Genomic DNA, 25,156 nt, shown 5'->3' with positions numbered 1-25,156 from the left:
TTTTAACAACAGCAACAACAATTTTATTGTTCGTATCTCGCCCATCTGACTGGGTTGCCCCAGACACACTGGGCAGCTTCCAGCATATACAATATATATATACATAATACATTGGTGCCTCGCAAGACGAAATTAATCTGTTCCGTGAGTCTCTTCGTCTTGCGGTTTTTTCGTCTTGCGAAGCACAGCTATTAGCGGCTTAGCGGCTATTAACAGCTTAGCGGCTTTAAGAAAAAGGAAACAAACTCGTAAGAACTCGCAAGACGTTTCGTCTTGCGAAGCAAGCCCATAGGGAAATTTGTCTTGCAGAACGACTCAAAAAACAGAAAACCCTTTCGTCTAGTGAGTTTTTCGTCTTGCGAGGCATTCGTCTTGCGGGGCACCACTGTAAAACATTAAACATGAAAAGATGTACACAATTGCAAATGTAATAAAAGAAGTCGTTATGGTTAAATAAAGGACATCTAAAGGCACACAACAAAACTGAACAATTTCCACGTTAGATCTAAAAAGATACAATTATTATAAATAACAGCAACAAAACAAAACAAAAAAATACCCCAGCTCACACCTCACTTTTTCCACCAGGCCAAAACCTTTATTCTTTATGTACTTACTGTGTTGTGGAGGGTTGGACAAGGACATGGGAGACAAGGGTTCAAATCCCTATTCAGCCACAAAGCTCACTGGGTGACCTTAGGCCAGTCACTCCCCAAACTTCACATTTTATATGAATACATTTGAATATAATCTGAAGGCGTTTCCAGTCTAGTACCTGAGGAGGCCCATACACTGAGCATTTTTTTGGTCTAGTCTTGGGAATGGACTGGCCATGTGAGAGCCAAAAAGCAAACTTTAATCCAAATAAGACTGAAGCACTATTTATAGATAGCTCATGAGAAGTATATATACCACCTTGAGCTCCATGGAGGAAAGGTGGAGTATGTATTAAATATTTTTAAAGGCATTGAGCAATGATATACAGTGGTGCCTCGCAAGACGAAAAGAATTCGTTCCGCGATTCTCTTCGTCTAGCGGTTTTTTCGTCTTGCGAAGCAACCCTATTAGCGGCTTAGCACTATTAGCGGTTTAGCGGCTATTAAAGGCTTAGCGGCTTAGCTGCTAAAAGGCTATTAGCGGCTTAGAAAAAGGGGGGAAAGCGGGGGGGGGGGGAATCGCAAGACTAGCAAGACGTTTCCGTCTTGCGAAGCAAGCCCATAGGGAAAATCGTCTTGCGAAGCAACTCAATAACGGAAAACCCTTTCGTCTAGCAGGTTTTCCGTCTTGCGAGGCATTCGTCTTGCGGGGCACCAGTGTATTACATAATGACACAATTCTTTATTTACTTAGCTACCTAAATAATTTTACAGTGGTACCTCAGGTTACATACGCTTCAGGTTACAGACTCCGCTAACCCAGAAATATTACCTCGGGTTAAGAACTTTGCTTCAGGATGAGAACAGAAATCGTGTTCCGGCGGCGCAGCGGCAGCGGGAGGCCCCATTAGCTAAAGTGGTGCTTCAGGTTAAGAACGGTTTCAGGTTAAGAACTGATCTCTGGAACGAATTAAGTACTTAACCCGAGGTACTACTGTACTATGTTTTTTGGCAATTGCCGTTTATATATTAGTTCACGTTTCTGTTTTGAAGGGGAAAATATTCTGCGACTAAAGGTTTGAGGCCTTGTGTTGTTATGATGCTGCAAAGCCTGCATAGCAGTAGTTTTCCATGTCAGGTTCTGAGAGAGGATTGCTTTTGAGAATTCAGTCTGATTGGTTGGTTTGGGTGTCAGCAGAATCTGATTGGTTGGAGGTTCCTGTCAGTTGGAAGCTGACTATCAGCGTTTAGTCAGTTGGGGGGAGTTCAGTTGGGAGATAGGGAGTTTATAAGGAAAGTGTGAGGAATAGAGCAGAGAGAAAAGCTGAGGAGAATGGCTAAGGCCTAAATATTAATACACAATACAGTGGTGCCCCGCAAGACGAATGCCTCGCAAGACGGAAAACCCGCTAGACGAAAGGGTTTTCCGTTTTTGAGTTGCTTCGCAAGACGATTTTCCCTATGGGCTTGCTTTGCAAGACGAAACGTCTTGCTAGTCTTGCGATTTTTTTTTCCGCTCCCCCCCCCTTTTTTTAAGCCGCTAATAGCCTTTTAGCAGCTAAGCCGCTAAGCCTTTAATAGCCGCTAAACCACTAATAGCGCTAAGCCGCTAATAGGGTTGCTTCGCAAGACGAAAAAACCGCTAGACGAAGAGAATCGCGGAACGGATTCTTTTCATCTTGCGAGGCACCACTGTATGTTAATATGTGGAAAATCAGGAGAAGGGAGCTGGGGACTAAGCTAGTCTGAGAGGCTGCCCTGTGTAAAAGGGCCAGATTTGATGAAGTGAACATGCATGAGGGCCAACCAAAGTTGCTGAGCTTTTTTTTAGGATTGAAGTTGCTGAGCTTTTTTTACCCCAGGACATATACTGCCACGGGGGCCGGATTAAATCAACCAGCAGGCAGGATTAGGCCCCTGAAACAGACTTTGGACATGCCTGTACCAGAGGAAGGTGACCCAAGGGCGTTTGTGAAAGTTGGACAAAATGTCCAAGCATCGAGGATTACAACTAGAGGAGATTTGGGGTACCAAGGCAGATTGTCCCTAGGAGGTAGACTGGGTTGTGGGTGAATTTGGCTGGGATGGAGGTTTAGGGTCACTGCTGTGGATACACAACCTGACTATCTCTAGGCTATCCCACATGCAGGGTTAATGTTGCCAGCCTTCGTGTCACGTTTGCAGACTTCTCTGTAACACAGAGTTAGTCTGCCAACAGGCCCGGTGCCTGAAGCCAGCTCCCCATAGAGCATGTCCTTGGGGATCCTGACATCTTCCATTATGCAGACATGACCAAGCCAGGGTAGTCGTCGCTGAGACAGGAGTGCACGCATGCTGGGAATGTGGGCTTGTGAGGGCACATATTTGTTTGAGCCTCTGTGATGCCTTCCTGGTGCAAGCCAGGGAACCAAAGCAGCAGACAGGTAATGTTAGACCCCTGAATTAATGTTCTTACACTGCTCTTTTTAGACAGACAAGAGTATTACATCAATTGTGTTGCATTTTTCTTCCCCCTCTATCCCCCCACCCCACATTTCCATCCATAAAGGTAAAGGTACCCTTGACCATTAGGTCCAGTCGTGGACGACTCGGGGGTTGCACGCTCATCTCACTCTATAGGCCGAGGGAGCGGGCGTTTGTCCACAGACAGCTTCCGGGTCATATGGCCAGCATGACTAAGCCATTTCTGGCGAACCAGAGCAGCGCATGGAAATGTTGTTTACCTTCCCGCTGGAGCGGTACCTATTTATCTACAGTGGTGCCTCTGGATGCGAAAGGGACCCGTTCCGGAGCCCCGTTCGCATCCTGAAGCGAACACAACCCGCGTCTGCACATGCACGGGTAATGATTCGACACTTCCGTGCATGCGCGTGATGTCATTTTGAGTATGTGAGCATGCGCGAGTGGCGAAACCCGGAAGTAATGCATTCCATTACTTCGGGTCACCGTAGAGCATAACCTGAAAACACTCAACCTGAAGTATATTTAACCCAAGGTATGACTGTACTTGCACTTTGACGTGCTTTCGAACTGCTAGGTGGGCAGGAGCTCAACAAGAACTAGGGGGCCACAGGTCCCTTATCCCTGGTTTAGTCATATGTCTGGTGGTGGCAGGATCTCAGGAGGTAACCATGGCACCCCAGGCCTAAAACTACCATGCTGCCACGACCACTCACCAGCTGCCCTCCTTTCCTTCAAGGACACACAGATGTTCAAAACAGCAGGAAGGCCGATGAAGGACACATTTAAACTGTGGAATTCACCCCTACCCACAAGAAGTATTGAAAGCCATCAACTCATATGTTTGTAAAAGGGGATTGGATAAATTCATGGAGGAGGCTGTCAATGACTACTTGCAGCACACCTCTGTTACTTCTTAGCAGCCCTGCCAGGTCCACTGACCCCCAGCTTCTACAGCTTCTATAGTTTCTCTCCTACATGAATTTTTTGATGTGAAGTGAGACTTTCCTTCCAGCGGAAGCTCTTCCCACATTCCAAGCACTGATATGGTTTCTCTCCTGTATGAATCATCTGATGGGACATGAGATGGCTGCTCCGACTGAAGCTCTTTCCACATTCCAAGCAGTGAAATGGTTTCTCCTTGCTGTGAATTCTTTGATGGGTCATGAGATGTGAACTCTGACTGAAGTTCTTTCCACATTCCAAGCAGTGATGGGGCCTCTCCCCACTGTGAATCATTTGGTGGGAGGTGAGATGATCTCTCCGACTGAAACATTTTCCACATTCTAAGCATTGATACGGTTTCTCCCCTGTATGAATTTTTAGGTGGGAAGTGAGAGTTTCCTTCTGGATGAAGCTCTTTCCACATTCTAAGCATTCATACGGCTTCTCTCCTGTATGAATTCCTTGATGGGAAGTGAGACTTTTCTTCCAGCGGAAGCTCTCCCCACACTCCAAGCACTGATATGGTTTCCTCCCTGTATGAATTCTTTGGTGGGAAGTGAGATTATGTTTCAAGCTAAAGCTTTTTCCACATTCCAGACATTGATATGGTCTGTTGCCTGTATGAATTATTTGATGGGAAGTGAGATGGTCACTCCGACTGAAGGTCTTTCCACATTCCAAGCACTGATATTGTTTCTCCCCTTTATGAATTCCTTGAAGGGAGCTCTGGTGGAAACTCTGTCCACACTCCCAATATTTACATGGCGCCCCTACTGTATAGATTTTGTAGTAGTCTCCCTTAGTCTTGCTTTCCAATTCACCACCTTCTGCAATAAAGACAAAAACTGATTAGAGCCTTAGAAGGAAATGGAGCCTCAAATTATGTAAAAATGCAATTTTTCAAGCCTTGTGAGGAACAGTTAAGAGGAGATATGAGAACCTTCAAATATCTCAAGGGCTGTCACCTGGTAGATTGAGGAAGCTTGTTTTCTCCTGCTCCAGAGGGTAGGACCCAGACCAGTGGGTCCAGTTATAAGAAAGGAGATTCTAACTAAACATGAGGAATAATTTTCGATTTACTACCCCCCTTCTCTCTCCCCTGCTCTCTCCCTACCATTCTTCTTCCCCAGCCTTCTAGAATTTTTTTTATAAAAACAATTTAAAAAATCAGGAATAACTTTCCAAAGGTAAGAGCTGTTGGAAAGTTGAACAGTAGACTCCCTTTTATTTGTTGGAAGAGTTTAAGCAGATGTTGAATGGCCATCTGTCATGGATGCTTTAGTGGAGATTCCTGCATTGCAGGGGGTTGGACTAGATGACCCTCAGGGAACATTCCAACTCTACAACTCTATGATTCCTGTTTTGCAAAGAAAAGATCGTGTCGTGTGTCTCAAGTACATGCATAACCTTCTGGACTTATAAGAACAATGGAAAGATACAAACATGATTAAATAAAAACTTAGGCCCCAACATTCACTGTCAGTGACTTCCCTAGCTATCAGCTGATCAGCCCCACTGGGATCAGCTGCATTCTCCATCCTGATGTTGACAGTGGGCCATCGGGGGGGGGGGGTTGTTTGCTCCTTTCAAATTGTCACATCATGTGATAATGATGGTAGGTGATTGACGGAAGGTCATCCCTGCCCACCTATCCAAGTTGGCCCATGCATAGGGGTGCTGGTTGACTCACAGGGTCTGCAGGCCAGATCCAGCTTACTACAAGGGCAGTAAAAACCAGCCAGGCAATCGCTTAAATGGGCATAACTGGAGGATGCATCTTGAAAGGCAATACAGTGCACAGATGCCCATTCAAGGTTAACTACAGGGAGTCTGAATCCCAGCTGTTGTAGGTGACTGCTGAACTACATCAGAATATAGGGGTTCACAACTTTATCTGCAATTGATCGTGGATAATACCGGTAATTCATAATTCACGACAGATATTATCAAGCCACTGAGAGCTTTACCAAGTAAGGCCAGGATCCCACAGGTCTCCTCCATGACTTCTGTATGTAGAGCTCTCTGGTCAGGATCCAGCAGTGCCCATTCCTCATCCGTGAAATGCACAGCCACATCCTCGAAGGATGCTGAACCCTAAAAGAAAACAAAGAAGCTTTTCCAGATTGGATCATCGTGTTGCACTTTTTAAAAACAGGCGTTTATTTTAAGGTTTTAATGGAACTGTGTATTCGGGCCCAGAGAGGTGAGGAGGAGACAGAAATATGTTGGGTGCCCCCAGCCTCTTTTTCCCCACTGATCTGCCACCCCTACCTGTTCCAGTGCCACAGAAGCTGCTTCCCTTCCACTGTGAAGAAGAGATGGCTGAGGAGGTTCTGCCAGCATTATCCAGTCACCTGCGAGAAAAAAATATGTGGTGGGTAGCCAGGAGCACTTCCTTGTTTCAGGGGTGAAGTACATTTAGCTACCAATGGGTCTTTTAAAAAGTATTTTGAGCATTGACAAATATATACATTCTATATACAGTATCAGCTGTGTAAAAACATCAAAGGGAAATTGGGAGCAGTGAAAAAGGCTGCAGGGAAGTCTCATCTGCTGCCAAATATTCGAAGAGCCCCTAGATTTATTTCACACACAACAGAGGGAGACCAAACTGAGATACATCCCAACCATCCTTACCTAGTGGCCTCTGTCTGCTGTCCAGTGGAATCATCTCCATCTCAGGTAAATTAGTGCCCATTTTTGCAAACAGATCGTGTCCCTGAAACAGTAATAAGGAGTCAAAACAGGGATCGAGGAGGAAGGACAGAGGTTGGACAACCTTCATTGGCTGCTTTCCCCAAAATGTTGGGATAGTAGCAGAGAATTTTGAGATACCCTCCCTCACAATCTGAATGTCTTGGGAACCATCACAGTGAAACACTCTCACCTGTTGCTGTTCCTGCTTCCTGTCCTCTGCCTGGCTCAGGAGGAAACCTTCAGCCAGGGCCACCGCTTGGGAACTGGTCTCTGCCCCACACTCCCTCACCCAGCTCTGCATCTCCAGGGGGAGGACAGCCAGGAACTGTTCCAGGATGACCAGGTCAAGCATCTGATTCTTTGTGTGTTGCTCTGGCTTCAGCCACTGGAGGCAAAGATGGTGGAGTTGGTTGCAAACCTCTCGGGGTCCTTTGGCTTCGTGGTAGCAGAAATGTCTGAACTGCTGTCGCTGCACATCTGAACTGAGGGTATCCTCACCCAGGACCTCCTGCACTGAGGTTTTCCATAATACTTCAGAGTTCCCTGGTTTGATGGCACTGTGGCCTCTTCCTGCTTCAGGGCCAGCTGAGTTTTGCTCATCCATCTGTGCCCCAAGAAAGCCTCCAAGATGTCCAAAGGAGTTCCTTGGTCTTCTGTCAATTTCAGTCTGTCCTAATTAGAAGTGATGCCAACCCCTACAAAACAAAGACACTGCTGTGTTACGGGATTGCTACATAGCTGTCAAGTGTCCCTTATTTGAAGGGACAGTCCCTTATTCCAGCGCCATGTCCCGTTGCTGTCCCTTATTGATGGATGTCCCTTAAATGATGCCCCTTAAATTTCAAAGGAAGCAGCTCCTCTCCCTCACTCCCTGCCGGCCAGGGAGGAGGGAGGCTCCAACTGTGTTGCTTGGCTGTGTTGCTCACCCAATAAGAAGTCTAAGAACAACTGGGGGGTGGAGCTTGCATGCCTTGTGTGTGGCTAGTTAATGCAAGCTGAGGGGTTTTTCGAATGCTGGACGCCATTTTGTTGCACATGCTGCTGCAAACTTTGCAGTGCAAAGCCAGGCCAGGGAGCCATCTTAAGTTGAGGCTGCATAGGCCTTGTGGTGCATGTGATTCAGAATCTATTCAGTTGAACCTCTGGTTACAAAGTTGGTTGGACAGTGTTCTCGAAACTACCAGCATGAGTTTGACCAGACTGCAGGAGGACAGGAAGACTGGAGTGCCTGGAACAGGTGAGGCTGCAGGTCCCTTATTTTGGCTGCTGGTCCCTTATTTTCAAATCTGTAAGTTGACAGCTATGGATTGCTACACTGTCAGGAAAGGGAAAATATTCTCCGAGCAGGCCTGGATGAGTTTCGCTAGAACCCAGGGCCAGATTATAGTGGTGCAGTAGGAGTCTCCAGCTCTCCTAGAAGGAAACTTAAAAAGCAAAAATATGCAGGCCACCGTCTAAACCAGCATTTCTCAAAACGTAGGCCAAGAATTACTACTGGATCTCAGCGTCCTTACAGATGGATCTCACAGCCTCTTCACTTCCCCTTCTCACCCTGAGATATGAAACAGGCTCCTTATTACAATGTCAGAGAAGTCAGCCTGACTCCTCCCCTTTCCCCACACGTTTGAAAACAATGAGGGACTGTCAGAGCTGTGATTGACAACTGGCAATAGCAATGTGGGGTAGATTCAGCAGAGCATTAGTGACTGGACCAAGGCAGTTAATGAGCAAAATGAAGCAGGAGTAAAGTAGGTTTAAAATGTGAAACTGCACAGAAACAATACGGGCTGCTCTTTTTCAAGGTTGGCAAACTGGTAGGTGTTCTCACTTTTGGTGCAAAATATCTGAGTGGTTGGACCATAAAGAAGGCTGATCGCCGAAGAATTGATGCTTTTGAATTCTGGTGCTGGAGGAGACTCTTGAGACTCCCATGGACTGCAAGAAGATCAAACGCATCCATTCTTAAGGAAATCAGCCCTGAGTGCTCACTGGAAGGACAGATCGTGAAGCTGAGGCTCCAATACTTTGGCCACCTCATGAGAAGAAAAGACTCCCTGGAAAAGACCCTGATGTTGGGAAAGATGGAGGGCACAAGGAGAAGGGGACGACAGAGGACGAGATGGTGGGACAGTGTTCTCGAAGCTACCAACATGAGTCTGACCAAACTGCGGGAGGCAGTGGAAGACAGGAGTGCCTGGCGTGCTCTGGTCCATGGGGTCATGAAGAGTCGGACACAACTAAACAACAACAACATCTGAGTGGTACGTAGCACTAAGGATGGGGAGATGCTTTGTGTTACAGCCATTCAATTTTGAATTTAAAATTTAATTTAAAAAAAAAAAAGACATTTAAATACTCTCTCCTTCAACTGATTCCTCTGATTATTAAACCTCCAATGGTTCTCGGCAATGCTTTGAATTCACTCCCAAATGATCCTCTCCATCACTCAGGAGTTGCACACGTCCGAATGGGCACATGTCTGCCAACCAGAAGCCTTGGTAACGCCACTGCCTGATTAACGGGGAGGGGATGTTAATTCTAATTAAAATTCAACTGGAGATACACTTGCACCGGGAGCAACTTTTAATCCTCCCCTCCCCGCAATATTTCAAATAGCATCTCCTGCTTTTGCACAGAGGGAGAGAAAAAGGCTGCCCTCCCTGTTTGGGGGGGGCGGCATCCTGGATGGATGAGGTCCCCTTTGCACCCTCTCCTTCCTGCAGCCCTGGGACTCCCCTTCGCCCAAATGCACAAAATAAAGGGGGAATAACTCACCGGCTCCCAGAAGGCCCCCCCCCCCCCAGTGCAGCGCTGGGAGAGACAAAGACCACGTTTGTCCCCCCCCAGGGAGAAGCCAGGCAGGAAGGGGCTTGGGAGGGAAGGGCTTTCTCTCCTGGAGGACTCCGCACTCCTCCCCTCCTGGTCCCCTTCCTCTCTAGGAATGCAAATCGGTTCGCTTTAACCCTTACAAAGCCAAAAGGCGAGAAGGGCTGTCTGTAATGCAGAGGCTGGGCAGCTGCTCTTCTCCTGTCATTGTGGAGCCAGCTATCAGACTTGCTAAGGGGGAAGATGGCGAGATGTCTGTTGGGGAATCTTAACAATTCTCCAATTGTTTCTCTTTGGGCACTTCTCCTCAGTCCTCTAGAGCAGTGTTCCCCAACCTTGGGCCTCCAGCAGTTTTTGGACTACAATTCCCATCATCCTTGACCACTGGTCTTGCTAGCTAGGGATGATGGGAGTTGTAGTCCAAAAACAGCTGGAGGCCCAAGGTTGGGAAACACTGCTCTAGAGCAGCTGTTAGAATTCCTGCTCCATGATTGCAGTCATGGGAATTTTGTCTGTCACATGACGATGTATGTTTTGACTCCACAGAGTGGGAAGTGACAGAGACAGGATGTTTGTGTTACTGTCTTCTGTGAAGTGGGACTACAGTGGTACCTCGGGTTACATACGCTTCAGGTTACAGACTCCGCTAACCCAGAAATAGTGCTTCAGGTTAAGAACTTTGCTTCAGGATGAGAACAGAAATCGTGCTCCGGCGATTGTTCTCTCTTTGCTGTCTGACTCTAGAGAGGGAGTCATGTTGCAGTGCTCCATGTGTGTTAATATGTAAGTAAAGTAGATTAGCCAAAATGCTGAGTTGCTGAGTTCTGTTACACGGACTGCACAAACTCTGCAGGTGCCTAATTGTGCCAATGTGATGTTCAGGCAGAAGAAAGCTTTTGAAGCTCCCAAACAACCAGGAGGGAGAGAACATGCCAGTTGGGCATGTGTCTCTGCCAGGGTCCTACTTGAGTGTAGGACAAGCTCATGACAGCAGCTCCCCCCCCCCACCAACATAGGTCTCCATCTGTTTTTGGACTACAACTCGCATCATCCCTAGCTAACAGGACCAGTGGTCAGGGTTGATGGGGATTGTAGTCCGAAAGAAAACAGATGGAGACCCAAGTTTTTGGAAACCGTGATCTAATGGATTTTCTCCACCTTTTCCCTTCCCCTCTTCCAGAAAGTACTAGAATTGCAGGATCCAAACAATTCTCTTTTGCCCCTCTCGAGGCCTTGGAAGGTCAGGGGATTTTTCCCAGTGTACCTGAAGGAGTGTCTCTACCCCCATTGTTCTGCCTGGACACTGAGGTCCAGCTCCGAGAGCCTTCTGGCAGTTCTCTCACTGCGAGAAGCGAAGTTACAGGGAACCAGGCAGAGGGCCTTCTTGGTGGTGGCTCCCTCCCTGTGGAAAGCTCTCCCACCAGATGTCAAGAACTATCTGACTTTTAGAAGACATCTGAAGGCAGCCCTGTTTAGGGAAACTTTTAAAGTTTGATGAATTATTGCTTTTAATTTGGGGGGGGGAGCCGCCCAGAGTGGCTGGGGTATAAATAATAAATATTATTATTATTCCAAGGAAACAGCCTCTGCAAGACCACAGTCAAATAAGTGTATAAACACTAATTTCCTCTGGAGTTTTTTCCCCATGAGGATTCAAAACGTTCCTCGCTTCCCCTGCTAGCGATAAGGCCTAGATGTACAGGCATTTACAGGGGCAGCTGTTCCTTCCAAATATCTAGTTTTGAAATAACTAAATAATTTAAATTGCTTCATGAGTCTATGTGTAGTTTGGTAGGTTCTAGAGGAATTAATTTGAATTACCCTGCCAGATGAAACGGCAAGATATGCAGTCCTTTTTCTAGTTTCTTGGGGTTTCTCTTTTAGCTATGAAAAAGGAGTTGCTGCCTCTCTTTTTTACAGTTTTCAATCTATTGGCTTAAGGAGCTCCTGAAATACGCTCAGCTGAATATATATTTTTGTAAAATATTAGTAGCTTAGTTATAGTTTGCCAGTGAATATAGATACCACCTCAGATGCTAGTCTGGTTTTTCTGCCAACATCTTGACAGTTCAGTTTTAAATAAAGTGTATGCTCCAAATATAAATTTATTCACTCTTCTCTGTGATAGTCCCTTGGGAAAGTTTTGAAGATTTATTTTATTCATTCATTCATTTAGTATACTGCCCTTTATCCAAAGACCACAGCACAGTATTATTATTATTATTGCTGCTGCTACTACTACTACTACTACTACTGTTTATTAAATTTGTATATGACCCTTCATCAGAAGGTCAGACTGGTTCACAACATAAAAATACAAAATAAGAACACAAAATACCGTACTCAACGAAAACAAAATTATCCCCCTCACACAAACACATTTAAAAGACCATAGACTGTTAGCCTGATTGAAGAGAAACATTTTCGCCAGGAGCTTAAAGATATGTAATGAAGGCTCTAGGGTTGCCATATTTTGAAGAGCAAGAAAGAGGACACATTTGCCGACTTCTACTTTTAACTGTAGATCTCTATGACGACTCTCATTTTACATACCCATGAAAAAGGGAACGTGTCCTGGAAAAAGAGGACTTAGGGCAACCCTAAAAGGCACCTTGCCAACAAAGATCCGTATAGTTAAAGCCATGGTTTTCCCAGTAGTGATGTATGGAAGTGAGAGCTGGACCATAAAGAAGGCTGATCGCCGAAGAATTGATGCTTTTGAATTATGGTGCTGGAGAAGACTCTTGAGAGTCCCATGGACTGCAAGAAGATCAAACACATCCATTCTTAAGGAAATCAGCCCTGAGTGCTCACTGGAAGGACAAATCCTGAAGCTGAGGCTCCAGTACTTTGGCCACCTCATGAGAAGAGAAGACTCCCTGGAGAAGACACTGATGCTGGGAAAGATGGAGGGCACAAGGAGAAGGGGGCGACAGAGGACGAGATGGCTGGATAGTGTTTTCGAGGTTACCAGCATGAGTTTGACCAAACTGCGGGAGGCAGTGGAGGACAGAGGTGCCTGGCGTGCTCTGGTCCATGGGGTCACGAAGAGTCGGACACGACTAAACAACAACAACAAAAAAAAAGGCACCAAGCGATCCTCCTTGGGAAGCGCATTCCACAAACAGGGAGCCACCGCATAAAATGCCCATTCTTACGTTGTCACTATCTGGACCTCTCCTGGAGTAGGCGCAAGAAGAAGGGCTTCTGATGTTTTTAATAGAATCAATAAGATGCTTCCTTCTCTAGTGCCTACTTAAGAGGAACAGCAGCCCCCAACTTTCCAAGTCCAGTAGTCCAGTATGTCCCTTTAAACAATAGTTCAAGTAATGGGATGGCTGCCAATGTGCAGAGATATGCCAATCTGAAGTGGATTTTTCTCCAGTTAACCACTCCAATGTTTTAAGACAGCTTTTTTTCGGCCAGAAGAACAGTAGCAGCTGGGGAACCCACAGAGAGGAGGCTGTTGGGGATCTGATGTGGAAGTGTGAATCTTACTTGAGGCACCACTCACCACACAGAAGCAGAGTAAGGTCCAAATCTTTTAATGTTGTAAAATTAATAGGCCCAGCAAACAGCTCTGGGCCAATTTAAGCACAGAAAAGTAAGTTCCAGTTTGTAGGCTTTTCAGATGCAAGTACCGGTATATACAGAGACAAGGTATCACTGTTGCTCTAACAAACACCACCTAACCAAGACACAACACCACTGTACAACTGAACGAGTTGACATACATTAATAAGTGAGGCCTCCAAGCTGTTACCACTGTAACTGGTTCATTTGACCTTGCACTTGTGATCACCTTGCCCATGGGGTGTTCGATATTCGCGGAAGAACCCCCTTCCTATGCCCAGCTACCCCAACAGAGTCCACTGGACTAAAAGCATGCCTGCATTATCAGAACTGGAGGCATTATGTCTGCTTTATATTACTGGTCTCCTAACAATATCCTAACAAGGGACGCGAGTGGCGCTGTGGGTAAAACCTCAGCGCCTAGGACTTGCCGATCGTATGGTCGGCGGTTCGAATCCCCGTGGCGAGGTGAGCTCCCGTCGTTCGGTCCCAGCTCCTGCCCACCTTGCAGTTCGAAAGCACCCCAAAGTGCAAGTAGATAAATAGGTACAGCTTTATAGCGGGAAGGTAAACGGCGTTTCCGTGTGCTGCACTGGTGCTGGCTCGCCAGAGCAGCTTCGTCACGTGACCCGGAAGTGTCTCCGGACAGCACTGGCCCCCGGCCTCTTAAGTGAGATGGGCGCACAACCCTAGAGTCGGACACGACTGGCCCGTACAGGCAGGGGTACCTTTACCTTTACCTTTACCAATATCCTTTCACACACACTTTTGAAATCTCTTCACATGTATTAAAGGTAAAGGAACCCCTGGCCATCAGGTCCAGTCGTGGCCAACTCTGGGGCTGCGGCGCTCACCTCGCTTTATAGGCCGAGGGAGCTGGGGTACAGCTTCCGGGTCATGAGGCCAGCATGACTAAGCCGCTTCTGGCAAACCAGAGAAGCGCACGGAAACGCCGTTTACCTTCCCGCTGGAGTGTTACCTATTTATCTACTTGCACTTTGAAGTGCTTTCGAACTGCTAGGTTGGCAGGAGCAGGGACCAAGCAACGGGAGCTCACCCCGTCATGGGATTCGAATCGCGACCTTCTGATCGGCAAGTCCTGGGCTCTGTGGTTTAACCCACAGCACCACCCATGTCCCCTTCACATGTAGACTACCTATCAATGTACATACATCAATACTATCGTGGCATGAACCAACTCCAGGAATTCTGACAGCGATTCTGAACCAAGGTAAGATACTGTTAGCTGCTGAGCATTTATACAACTGTAATCTTTACACTCTTTCTTTCCAGAGGAAGGCAACAGGCAAAGAAACAGTACAGGTGGAGGCAATACATAACTTTTGTCCTAGCAGTGAATAGGCTGTGATGGCAGAGACCAGTCCTTCTGGACCAGTTTTCCAGTTTGTTAGATGCACAATATTTGTTCAACTGCAATGCTTAAGTAACTTTGTGAGAAAGCATGGGGAGAAACAGCTTAGCAGCGCCACTATGATCTCTAAGTAGCCAAGCTGCACCAGTGACCCTCAGCTGTCACTGATTTTATGGTTTCTCCCCTGTATGACTTTTTTGATGGGAACTGAGACTCTCGCTGTCTTTGAAGCACTTTCCACATTCCAGGCATTTATACTGTTTCTGCCCTGTGTGAGTTCTTTGATGGGAAGTGAGGTTTTTCTTAAAGTTGAAGGTTTTACCACATTCCAAGCACTGAAACTGTTTCTCCTCTGTGTGAATCCTTTGATGGGAATACAGATGGGAGGTCTGACTGAAATTCTTCCCACACTCCAAACACTGATATGGCTTCTCCCCCGTGTGAATTCTTTGATGGTAACAGAGACTGCTGCTCCGACTGAAGCACTTTCCGCATTCCAAGCATTGATATGGCTTCTCCCCGGTGTGAATTCTTTGATGGGAAGTGAGGCTTTCCTTCCAGCGGAAGCTCTTCCCACATTCCAAGCACTGATATGGTTTTTCTCCTGTATGAATCATTTGATGGAGGATGAGATGGCTGCTCCGACTGAAGCTCTTTCCACATTCCAAGCAGTGAAATGGTTTCTCCTTGCTGTGGATTATTTGATGGGTCGTGAGATGTGAACTCTGACTGAAGCTCTTCCCACATTCCAAGCACTGATAGGGCTTCTCCCCACTGTGAATCATTTGGTGGGAAGTGAGATGGTGTCTCCGACTGAAGCTCTTTCCACATTCTAAACATTCGTATGGTTTCTCCCCTGTATGAATTCCTTGATGGGAAGTGAGACTTCTCTTCCAGCGGAAGCTCTCTCCACATTCTAAGCACTGATATGGTTTCCTCCCAGTATGAATTCTTTGGTGGGAAGTGAGATTATGTTTCAACCTGAAGCTTTTCCCACATTCCAAGCATTGATATGGTCTCTCACCTGTGTGAATTCTTTGATGGGAAGTGAGATGATCGCTCCGAATGAAGTTCTTTCCACATTCCAAGCACTGAAATTGTTTCTCCCCTGTATGAATTATTTGAAGGGAGCTCTGACTGAAGCTCTCTCCACACTCCCAATATTTATATGGCTCCCCCACTGTATAGATTTCGTAGCAGTTTCTCTTATTTCTGCTTTCCAATTCTCCACCATCTGAAATGAAGACAGAAACTGATTAGAGCCTTAGTAATAAATGGAGCCTCACATTATGAAAAAATGCAATTAACGTTTGACAGCTAAGGAAAAACTGAAGGGACTTAGATGGGGGGGCACATCTTACACTCCCAAATCATATGCATTTTGTAAGGTTTTAGTAAGTTCTCAACTCTAATTAGGAGAAGCACTAAACCAACTTGAGTATATGGCAACCTAGCTAATTAATCTTTGTTGGAGACATTTATGCTTATGATATATTAACATGCAATGCTTTTAAAAACGTGTCACACTACTTAATCCTAAATCTTGTCTGCATGACATCAAAAACAGGAAAGATCCTAGAACAGGGTTAGAATCCCTGATGTTCTCACTCCCGGTGCTCATTTGCTTTAATGGCTGCCGCTCCCACATTAGTGGAGATCGTTTGCGAAGGATAAACAAAGATGATTTGAGGATAATTGTCCTTGTAAGCTCCCCCCAGGGCCCAGGGGAGGTGAGCTTCACTTGGAGATTGTCTTGCTATCTGACTTTCGCTCCTATATGGAATGCGGGAGCAGGGAGACACTGGGTGCAAAAAGCACTTCGCCTGTCGGTAATCCTCTGATGCAGGCATCATGATGCAGAGGCTCTTCTGTTTATTAGAATAAAATTCAGACTAATTTACAGACGTATGCTTGGATGGATAGGACAATAGTACCATCTGCTAAAATGAAATGGCCACAAGGACGTAAATATTTGAACTGGAAAGAAAAAATTCCTTCGTTGTAAAAGATGGTATGTGCGGGGGGGGGGGGGAGCCTTTACCCCTTCTATATCTTGTTTGTTACATAAATGATTTGGCAAACCCACCCCCTGACTGCTAAAAAAATAACAGAAGGTAGGAAAAGATAAAAGAAAATGGGAGTTTATTTATGGATGACAGTGCAAAATTGAACTGTGTGTGAAAATGGATATGGATTCAAATCATTCGAAAGGATTTATTTCTCACTGCATCACTACCTCAGAGGGGTCTTTGAAGACTTGCCAAGGCTTGGCGGAACGCCAGATCATTACTGCGTATGATTAAAGGAAAGAGAGAAAATGGGGGCTTGCCGGTGCTTTGGCAGGGCACCAGACTATCTCTGTTCCTGGAATGAAATAAATATGGTGTATGGCAATTACAGCCTCATGTTTTTGAGACAAGGGGAGAAAGAAAGACCGGAAGTGGCTGAGCTGTGCAGGATGAAAACTAAATAGAATGAAGAAACAATATGGGCAAAACAAAATTAATTAATATAAATATAAAACCAACCTCACACACAGGAAATAGAAAGATTATGGAACTTTTCTTGCAGAAATATAAATTATTAATGTTTCAATACGAATGGAAGTTAAAAACATTGTGGATAAGGGACTTTGATTAAGAATGAATGGAATTGAATTAAATAACCCTTCAGAAGCAGAATGTAAGCAAAAATACTGCACCCTGAAATCTAACACATGGGAAGTCATAAATAATAGGTATGTGTAATTGGCTGTTTAATTATATTTGAATTGCAATTGTAATTTGGCATTGATACAATGTGTCATATTTTGGATTTTTTTGTAATTGAAAACTAATAAACATTATTTTTATAGATAAAAAAGAATCCCTGATGTTGCAGGTGACACCGTTGAACCACTTCAGAATATAGGGATTCATCACCTTTATCAGCAATTGATCGTGGATAACAATTGATAATTCACAACAGATACTATCAAGCCACTGGGAGCCTTACCAAGAGAGGCAAAGTTCCCACAGGTCTCCTCCATGACTTCTGTATGCAGAGCTCTCTGGTCAGGATCCAACAGTGCCCATTCCTCATCTGTGAAATGCACAGCCACATCCTCGAAGGATGCTGGACTCTAAAAGAAAAAAGAAGCCTTTTCTGATTGGACCATTTCTGGTACTTTTAAATTATGGGTGTTTACTTTAAGGTTTTAATCGGAATTGCGTATTTCAACGGTGGGTGTTTTATCTTTGTGTAACTGCCTTTTCTTCTTTGTTAGCTTCTTGAAAATCTACTTTAGTATCAAGCATTTTTTGAATTTATAAATACAGTGGTATCTTGGTTCTCGAACTTAATCTGTTCCGGAAGTCCGTTTGACTCCCAAAACCGTTCAAAAACCAAGGCACAGCTTCTGATTGGCTGCACTCGTGGAAGCCACGTTGGACGTTGGGCTACTGAAAAACGTTCACAAACCGGAACACTTCCGGGTTTGCAGCGTTCAGGAGCCAATTTGTTCAGCAACTAAGCCATTCGGGAACCAAGGTACAGTCAACAACTTTGGTCGGCCCTCACGGCCCTTCACTTCATCAAATCTGGCCCTCTTTGAAAAAAGTCTGGACACCGCTGTTCTAGCTCCATCCAAAGGCCTAGTTAAGTTGAGGGGGCTGATCATTCTTCTTTGGATTGAAACCTTCCCTGAGTGGCCTTCAAAGACTTTATAGAGGACAGGCTTCCCAGAAGCAAAGTGAATGAGAGATTCATTCAGGCCCAGGGAGGTGAGGAGGGGACAGAGATATGCTGGATGCCCCCAGCCTCTTTTCCCCACTGACCTGCCACCCCTACCTTATCCAGTGCCACAGAAGCTGCTTCCCTTCCACTCTGAAGAGGAGATGGCTGAGGAGGTCCTGCCAGCATCATCCAGTCACCTGTGATGGGGAAAAATGTGGTGGGAAGCCAGCAGCACTTCCTTGTTTCAGAGGTTATGTGATAAACATTTATCTACTAATGAGTCTTTATAAATACATGTGTTTATACCTAATCTGTGTATCAGCTGTGTAAAATCACCTAAGGGAAATTGGGAGCAGTGAAAAAGGCTGCAGGGAAGTCTCGTCTGCTGCCAAAGATTAAAAGAGCCCGAAGATTTATTTCACACTCAACAGAGGGAGACCAAACTGAGATACATCCCCACCATCCTTACCTAGTGGCCTCTGTCTGCTGTCCAATGGAATCAACTCCATCTCAGATAAATCAGTGCCCATTTTTGCAAGCAGATCCTGTCCCTGAAACAGTAATAAGGAGTCAAAACAGGGATCGAGAAGAAGGAAGGATGGAGGTTTTCGGAAAACCTTCATCTGGATGCTTTCCAAAAAAAGTTGGGATAGTAGCAGAGAATTTTGAGATACCCTCCCTCACATTCTGAATGCCTTCTCACCTGTTGCTGTTTCCACTTCCTGTCCTCTGCCTGGCTCAGGAGGAAACCTTCAGCCAGGGCCACCGCCTGGGAGCTGGTCTCTGCCCCACATTCCCTCACCCATCTCTCCACCTCCAGGGGGAGGACAGCCAGGAACTGCTCCAGGATCACCTGGTCCAGCATCTGATTCTTTGTGCGTTGCTCTGGTTTCAGCCACTGGCGGCAAAGATGGTAGAGTTGGTTGCAAACCTCTCGGGGCCCTTTGGCTTCCTGGTAGCGGAAATTTCTGAACTGCTGCCGCTGCACATCTGAAGTGAGGGTAGCCTCACCCAGGACCTTCCAGAATACTCCAGAGCTCCCGGGCTTGATGGTACTGTGGCCTCTTCCTGCTTCAGGGCCAGCTGAGTTTTGCTCTTCCATCTCTGCTCCAAGGTAGCTTCTAAGAGGTCGAAAAGAATTCCTGTCTTAGGTCAATTTCAGTCTGTCCTAATTAGAGCTGATACCAACCCCTACAAAACAAAGACACTGTTGTGTTATGGGATTGCTACACTGTCAGGAAAGGGAAAATATTCCCTGAGCAAGCCTGGATGAGTTTCGCTAGAACCCAGGGCCAGATTATAGCGGTACAGCAGGAGTCTCTAGCTCTCCTAAAAGGAAGGCTACAAAACAAAATACACAGGCCACCGTCTAAACCAGCATTTCTCAAACATACAGAAAAAAAGGCAGTTTTGCTACTATTTTTCAAGGCTGGCAAATTGGTCAGTCTTCTGTATTTTGCTGCAAAAGTGGGATTGGAGCAATTGAAGCACAGGGGGTGAGGAGATTATTTCTTCCCTGGCTTTTTGTTACAGCAATCCTTAAAACAACAAAAATATAGCTTGGAATCTGTGGGAATCCATTACTTCTCCTCTCCCATTAATAATAACAATAATTTTATCATCTGCACCCCACCCATCTGACTGGGTTTCCAATATACATTGCAAAGGTATATTTACTTTCATTCTGGCTCTCTCCTGCATTTGAGTCCTCTGATTATTAGCCCTCCAATAGTTCTGAACAGTGCTTTGTATTCGGTCTCAAATCACCCTCTCTGTCCCACAGGAGCTGCACGTCTGAATGGTGTCTCCAGAAGCCTTGGGGAAGCCACTGCCTGATTAATGGGGAGGCGCCACTAAATCAAAGCTCAATTGGAGATACACTTGAACTGAGATCAACTTTTAATCCTCCCCTCCCCGCAATATTTCAAATAGCATCTCCTGCCTTTGCAAACAGGGTGAGAAAAAGGCTGCCCTCCCTGTTTAGGGGGGGCATCCTGGATGGATCAGGTCCCCTTTGCATCCTCTCCTTCCTGCAGCCCCGGGACTCCCCTTCGCCCAAATGCTCAAAATAAAGGGGGAACAGCAACTCACCGGATCCCAGAAGGGTCCCCCCAGTGCAGCGCTGGGAGAGACAAAGACCACGTTTGTCCCCCCCAGGGAGAAGCCAGGCAGGGAGGGGCTTGGGAGGGAGGGGCTTTCTCTCCTGGAGGACTCCGCACTCCTCCCCTCCTGGTCCCCTTCCTCTCTAGGAATCCAGTTCGGTTCGCTTTAACCCTTACAAAGCCAAAAGGCGAGAGGGGCTGCCTGTAACTCAAGAGGCAGGGCAGCTGCTCTTTGCAGGCTGAAGCCCCCGGGTTCAGTGCTGGACATTGCTTTAATTTTTTTTAAAGGTGGCAAGTTATGGGGGAAACCTCTAGGGGGAGAGAGATCGCCAAGCAGCAGGATCAGCTCCTTCTGCATCTCTCCGTGCACTCCAAATGCATCCAAAGCACATTTAACCCCTGCAGAAGAATCACGAGGAACTGTGGTTTGTTTTTTGTGTGTCTATTGTCTTATCTCAGCACATTAAACCTTGGTTTGCCCTCTGTATATGTGTGTGTTTCTTCTTCTTCTTCTTCTATTATTATTATTATTATTATTATTATTATTATTATTATTATTACCTTCCTGCTGTCGCCCCCTTCTGGCCCGAGAGGGAATGGATATCTTTTTTACACGTTCCTGAAGTGATGAAGCATCGCTTCCAGGAGAGTGGCAGCGATTACTGGTGTTAAGATAAAAGGACCCCTGACCATTAGGTCCAGTCGCGGTCGACCCGGGGGTTGCAGCGCTCATGTTGCTTTATTGGCCGAGGGAGCCGGCGTACAGCTTCTGGGTCATGTGGCCAGCATGACTGAGCCGCTTCTGGTGAACCAGAGCAGCACATGGAAACGCTGTTTACCTTCCCGCCGGAGTGGTACCTATTTATCTACTTGCACTTTGATGTGCTTTTGAACTGCTAGGTTGGCAGGAGGTGTTACTGGTGTTAAAGGTAAAGGTACCCCTGCCTGTACGGGCCAGTCGTGTCCGACTCTAGGGTTGTGCGCTCATCTCACTCTAGAGGCCGGGAGCCAGCGCTGTCCACCGACACTTCCGGGTCACGTGGCCAGCGTGACGAAGCTGCTCTGGCGAACCGGCACCAGAGCAGCACACGGAAACGCCGTTTACCTTCCCGCTATAAAGCGGTACCTATTTATCTGCTTGCACTTAAGGGTGCTTTCGAACTGCTAGGTGGGCAGGAGCTGGGACCGAACGACGGGAGCTCACCCCGCTGCGGGGATTCGAACCGCCGACCATGCGATCGGCAAGTCCTAGGCGCTGAGGTTTTACCCACAGCGCCACCCGCGCTGCTTCTAAAAGAGGAGACTGGCAGACCAGGGTTCCTTGCGCTGGAATGGGGAGCCCCTAAATTGGAAGTAAACAGCCAAGTGTAAAGATCATTCCTGCATTGCAGGGGGTTGGACTAGATGACCCCCGGGGTCCCTTCCAACTCCACAATTCTACGATCATAGGGCACCACTGAAGCTGATCAGTTACAGAGTCCTTTGGATCAAGAAATCAGAAGCTCTGGAGCAACGCACACACCATACGTTTAAAGCACATGTGCAAATCCTGGGAACTGTAGTGTACCCCTCGAAGCTACAGTTCCCAGCACTTTTCACAAACCACAGTTCCCGGGGATCCTTTTGCAGTGTCTTGGGCATGTATGCAGCCTCAGACCGAAACACCCTCAAGTTCAGGGCCTGAGAGCCAGTGTGGTGTAGTGGTTAAGAGCAGTGGTCTCGTAATCTGGGGAACCGGGTTCGAGTCTCCACTCCTCCACATGCAGCTGCTGGGTGACCTTGGGCTAGTCACACTTCTCTGAAGTCTCACAGCCCCACTCACCTCACAGAGTGTTTGTTGTGGGGGAGGAAGGGAAAGGAGAATGTTAGCTGCTTTGAGACTCCTTCGGGGAGTGATAAAGCGGGATATCAAATCCAAACTCTTCTTCTTCCTCCTCCTTTGAGAGTCGCAGAACAACAACAACTTTTAATTTATATCCCGCCCAACAACAACAACTTTTACAGTAATTTATATCCTGCCCAACTGACTGGGTTTCCCACTCTGGGTGGGTTACAACATATAAAACACAACAAAACACCAAGCATACCCTATACAAGCAACAAACCAATAAATCAATAAAACCAATAACAATAATATTAATAACAGCAATAATTATAATAATAATCAGTTTACAGTTATACCCAAATTCAGATAACTGACGTTGCAGCCTGACCATCTCTCTCTCTCTCCCTGGATCTCTTCTCCATCACTTGCCACGTGGAAATGGCGCGGATTGAGCTTGGAGCGTCCGCACGCTTTTTGCAGGAGTTGCGCCACCGAGCTTCGCGCAGCCCCTCTCGCTGCTTGGCTTTCTAAGGGTTAAAATGGGCCGGAACTGGTTTCCTAGAGAGGAAGGGAAATGGGATTGGGGGGCGAGGGAGGGGGAACATCAGAACAAACATTCCTCCCCACGGTGCTTCCCACCTTCGGGGTCCGAAAGTGGCCTTTGTGCCTCGCAAGTGCTACATCGGTGGACACCTCTGAATTGGTGAGTCTTTATTTCCGTGCCCCCCCACGCCCCAATTTGATGCATTTGGGTAAAGGGGATTCCCAGGGCTGCAGCGGGGAGGGTGCCTGCTCAGCTGATCCATACGAGATCCCCCCCCCAGAGCACCCAAGTCAGGGATCAGGTCTATTCCCTCTCTGCAAGGTCGAGGCCGCTTTAGAATTATTATTATTATTATTATTATTATTATTATTATTATTATTATTATTATTATTATTACTACTACTACTACTACTACTACTACTACAGTATTATTATTATTCTGAATTCATATACCGCCCTATATCCGCAGTTCTCAGATAAAATCAAAATATATAACCGCAAAATGCATGATCAAAATAAAAACAACAGCAATCCAATAACCCGCCCTCCCATAAAAGCCCAGATTTTAAAAGAGCATAGGATGTCAATCATACCGGAGGGAAGTGTTTAAAGTACAACGCTGAGCTGACCTCGATGGAAGTGTGCATTCGACTGCAGTTTTGATTAGAATTATAATGCACCCCTACCCCCCAAGCAAGTGGCAATATCAAGCCTCCTGACTGACATGCAGGTGCCCATTCAGACATGCAGACCCCCAAACATGAGACTGAACGGAAAACATTCCTTAAAACTACAAGTGGTCTTTTAATCAAAGGAATCAAATGCAGCAGAGACCACTGAATGAAAGCAAACCAGCGTGGTCAAATGGATTTGTTTAGTGGGTGTGTAAGGGGAAAATTCCTCCCTTCTCCACGAACCATAATCCAGATTCCCATTTTAAAAGAGAGACAAAGTTTCTAGTATTAGTAGAACCTGAGGGCAGGATGTGTGTGTGTGTGTGTGTGTGTGTGTGTGTGTACATTTTGGGGGACAAACTAGCCTCTCCCCACCTTTCAGTGTTTTACCCCTTCGTAAGGAAGAGTGGGATATAGATTGAATACTTAATAATCATAGCAATGCTTTGCTCCTCCCTGGGAAAAATTCTCATGACTGCCCCACATCCTGTTGTATGAAAGGGAAATAATCCCCTTTAATACACTCTCTGGCCAATTGGTGGTGGGGCACTGCAGAGCCCCATTGCTCACACCTGTCAGGACGGAATCACAGGGCACTTTCAGTCACACACATTGACAGGATTTGCAGAAAACAACCTTTTTGTGATCTCAGATGTTACAGAAAAGCTGCCTTTAGCTTGCTAGGATGAAAAGGATGCACTAAATCAGGGTGTGTTGGGGGACAGTCTCTCTTCGGGACCCTGGGTGATTCCTAACTTTTGCCTGATGTTCAAAAACAACTCACTTGTTAAGACAGTTCAGAATTAACTCTTTGCTTTAAAGCAATGAAAGGAAGGTGGTGAGGAACCAGGCTGACTCCCTTGCCTTTGCAACACCACGAGAAACAGAGAGAAGCAGCCTGCCTTGCATATCTCTAAGGATGAGCATGGGGAGCGTTGAGGCTGTAAGGCCCACCTGGAAGGGTGCTGAGGCCCAGGAGTGTCCCGTGGCCTACAGGTTGAGGAAAGCTGGCTTAAAAGGTGGCCGGCACATTTTGCTTCATAACTTTCAATCGAGGAGGGCTATTGCATCACTATAATCTGGCCTGGTTGCTAGCGAGAACCCTCCAGGCTGGCTCAGGGAACAATTTTTCCTCTCCTGGCAGTGTAGCGTCTAATAACAGAACAACGTCTTGGCTTTATAGGTCTTTGTAGCGCTTCTAACTAGGGCAGACTGAAATTGGCAGAAGACCGAGGACTTCCTTCAGACCTCTTGGAGGCCTCCTTGGAGCATAGATGGAAGAGGAAAACTCGGCAGGCCCCGAAAAAGGAAGAGGCTGTGATGCCATCAAGACCGGGAGCAGTAGGGGATTCTGGGAGAGGACAGTGCAGAAGATCCTGGGTGAGGAGGACGACCGCAGCTCAGATGTGCAGCGCCAGCAGTTCAGGGCGTTCTGCTACCAGGAGGCCAAGGGGCCCCGAGAGGTTTGGAGTCAACTCCACCATCTTTGTCGTCAGTGGCTGAAGCCGGAGCAGCACACCAAGACTCAGATCCTAGACCTGGTCATCCTGGAGCAATTCTTGACTGTCCTTCCACTGGAGATGGAGAGCTGGGTGAGGGAGTGTGGAGCGGAGACCAGTTCCCAGGCAGTGGCCCTGGTCGAAGGTTTCCTCCTGAGTCAAGCAGAGGTCAAGAAGCAGAAGGAGGAGCAGGTGAGAGTTTCATCTAGACAATCTCAAGGGGCGCAGAATGTGAGGGAGGGCGTCCCAAAAATTCTCTTAATTTTTTGGGGGGGGAAACATCCAAAGAATATTCAGCAACTTTTCATTTCCTACCTCTGTCGTGGCTT

General features: G+C 46.5%; 1 protein-coding gene and 1 pseudogene across 2 annotated transcripts in view; one reads left to right on the top strand and one right to left on the bottom strand.

Annotated features, from left to right (window-relative positions):
- On the bottom strand, positions 1–20,421 carry LOC114591143 (uncharacterized; annotated as a pseudogene). The gene is made up of 7 exons (XR_013391653.1): positions 20,275–20,421; positions 18,887–19,374; positions 18,653–18,734; positions 18,298–18,380; positions 17,464–17,590; positions 14,622–15,703; positions 1–4,748 (listed from the first exon to the last, which is right to left on the bottom strand). The product of XR_013391653.1 is annotated as an uncharacterized LOC114591143 (transcript).
- A 2,216-nt stretch (positions 20,422–22,637) lies between these two features.
- Positions 22,638–25,156, top strand: part of LOC114591142 (uncharacterized) — a 33,150-nt gene continuing 30,631 nt past the window's right edge. The window contains 2 exon segments of the mRNA XM_077923628.1: positions 22,638–22,813; positions 24,512–25,019. Coding sequence (XP_077779754.1) covers positions 24,603–25,019 — 417 coding nt within the window. The 5' untranslated portion in view covers positions 22,638–22,813; positions 24,512–24,602.

This window comes from Podarcis muralis, chromosome 2, assembly GCF_964188315.1.
Source record: "Podarcis muralis chromosome 2, rPodMur119.hap1.1, whole genome shotgun sequence".
Taxonomy (NCBI): Eukaryota; Metazoa; Chordata; class Lepidosauria; order Squamata; family Lacertidae; genus Podarcis; species Podarcis muralis.
The sequence above is the reverse complement of the archived record's forward strand: the minus strand, read 5'-3'. Positions and strand labels throughout refer to the sequence as shown.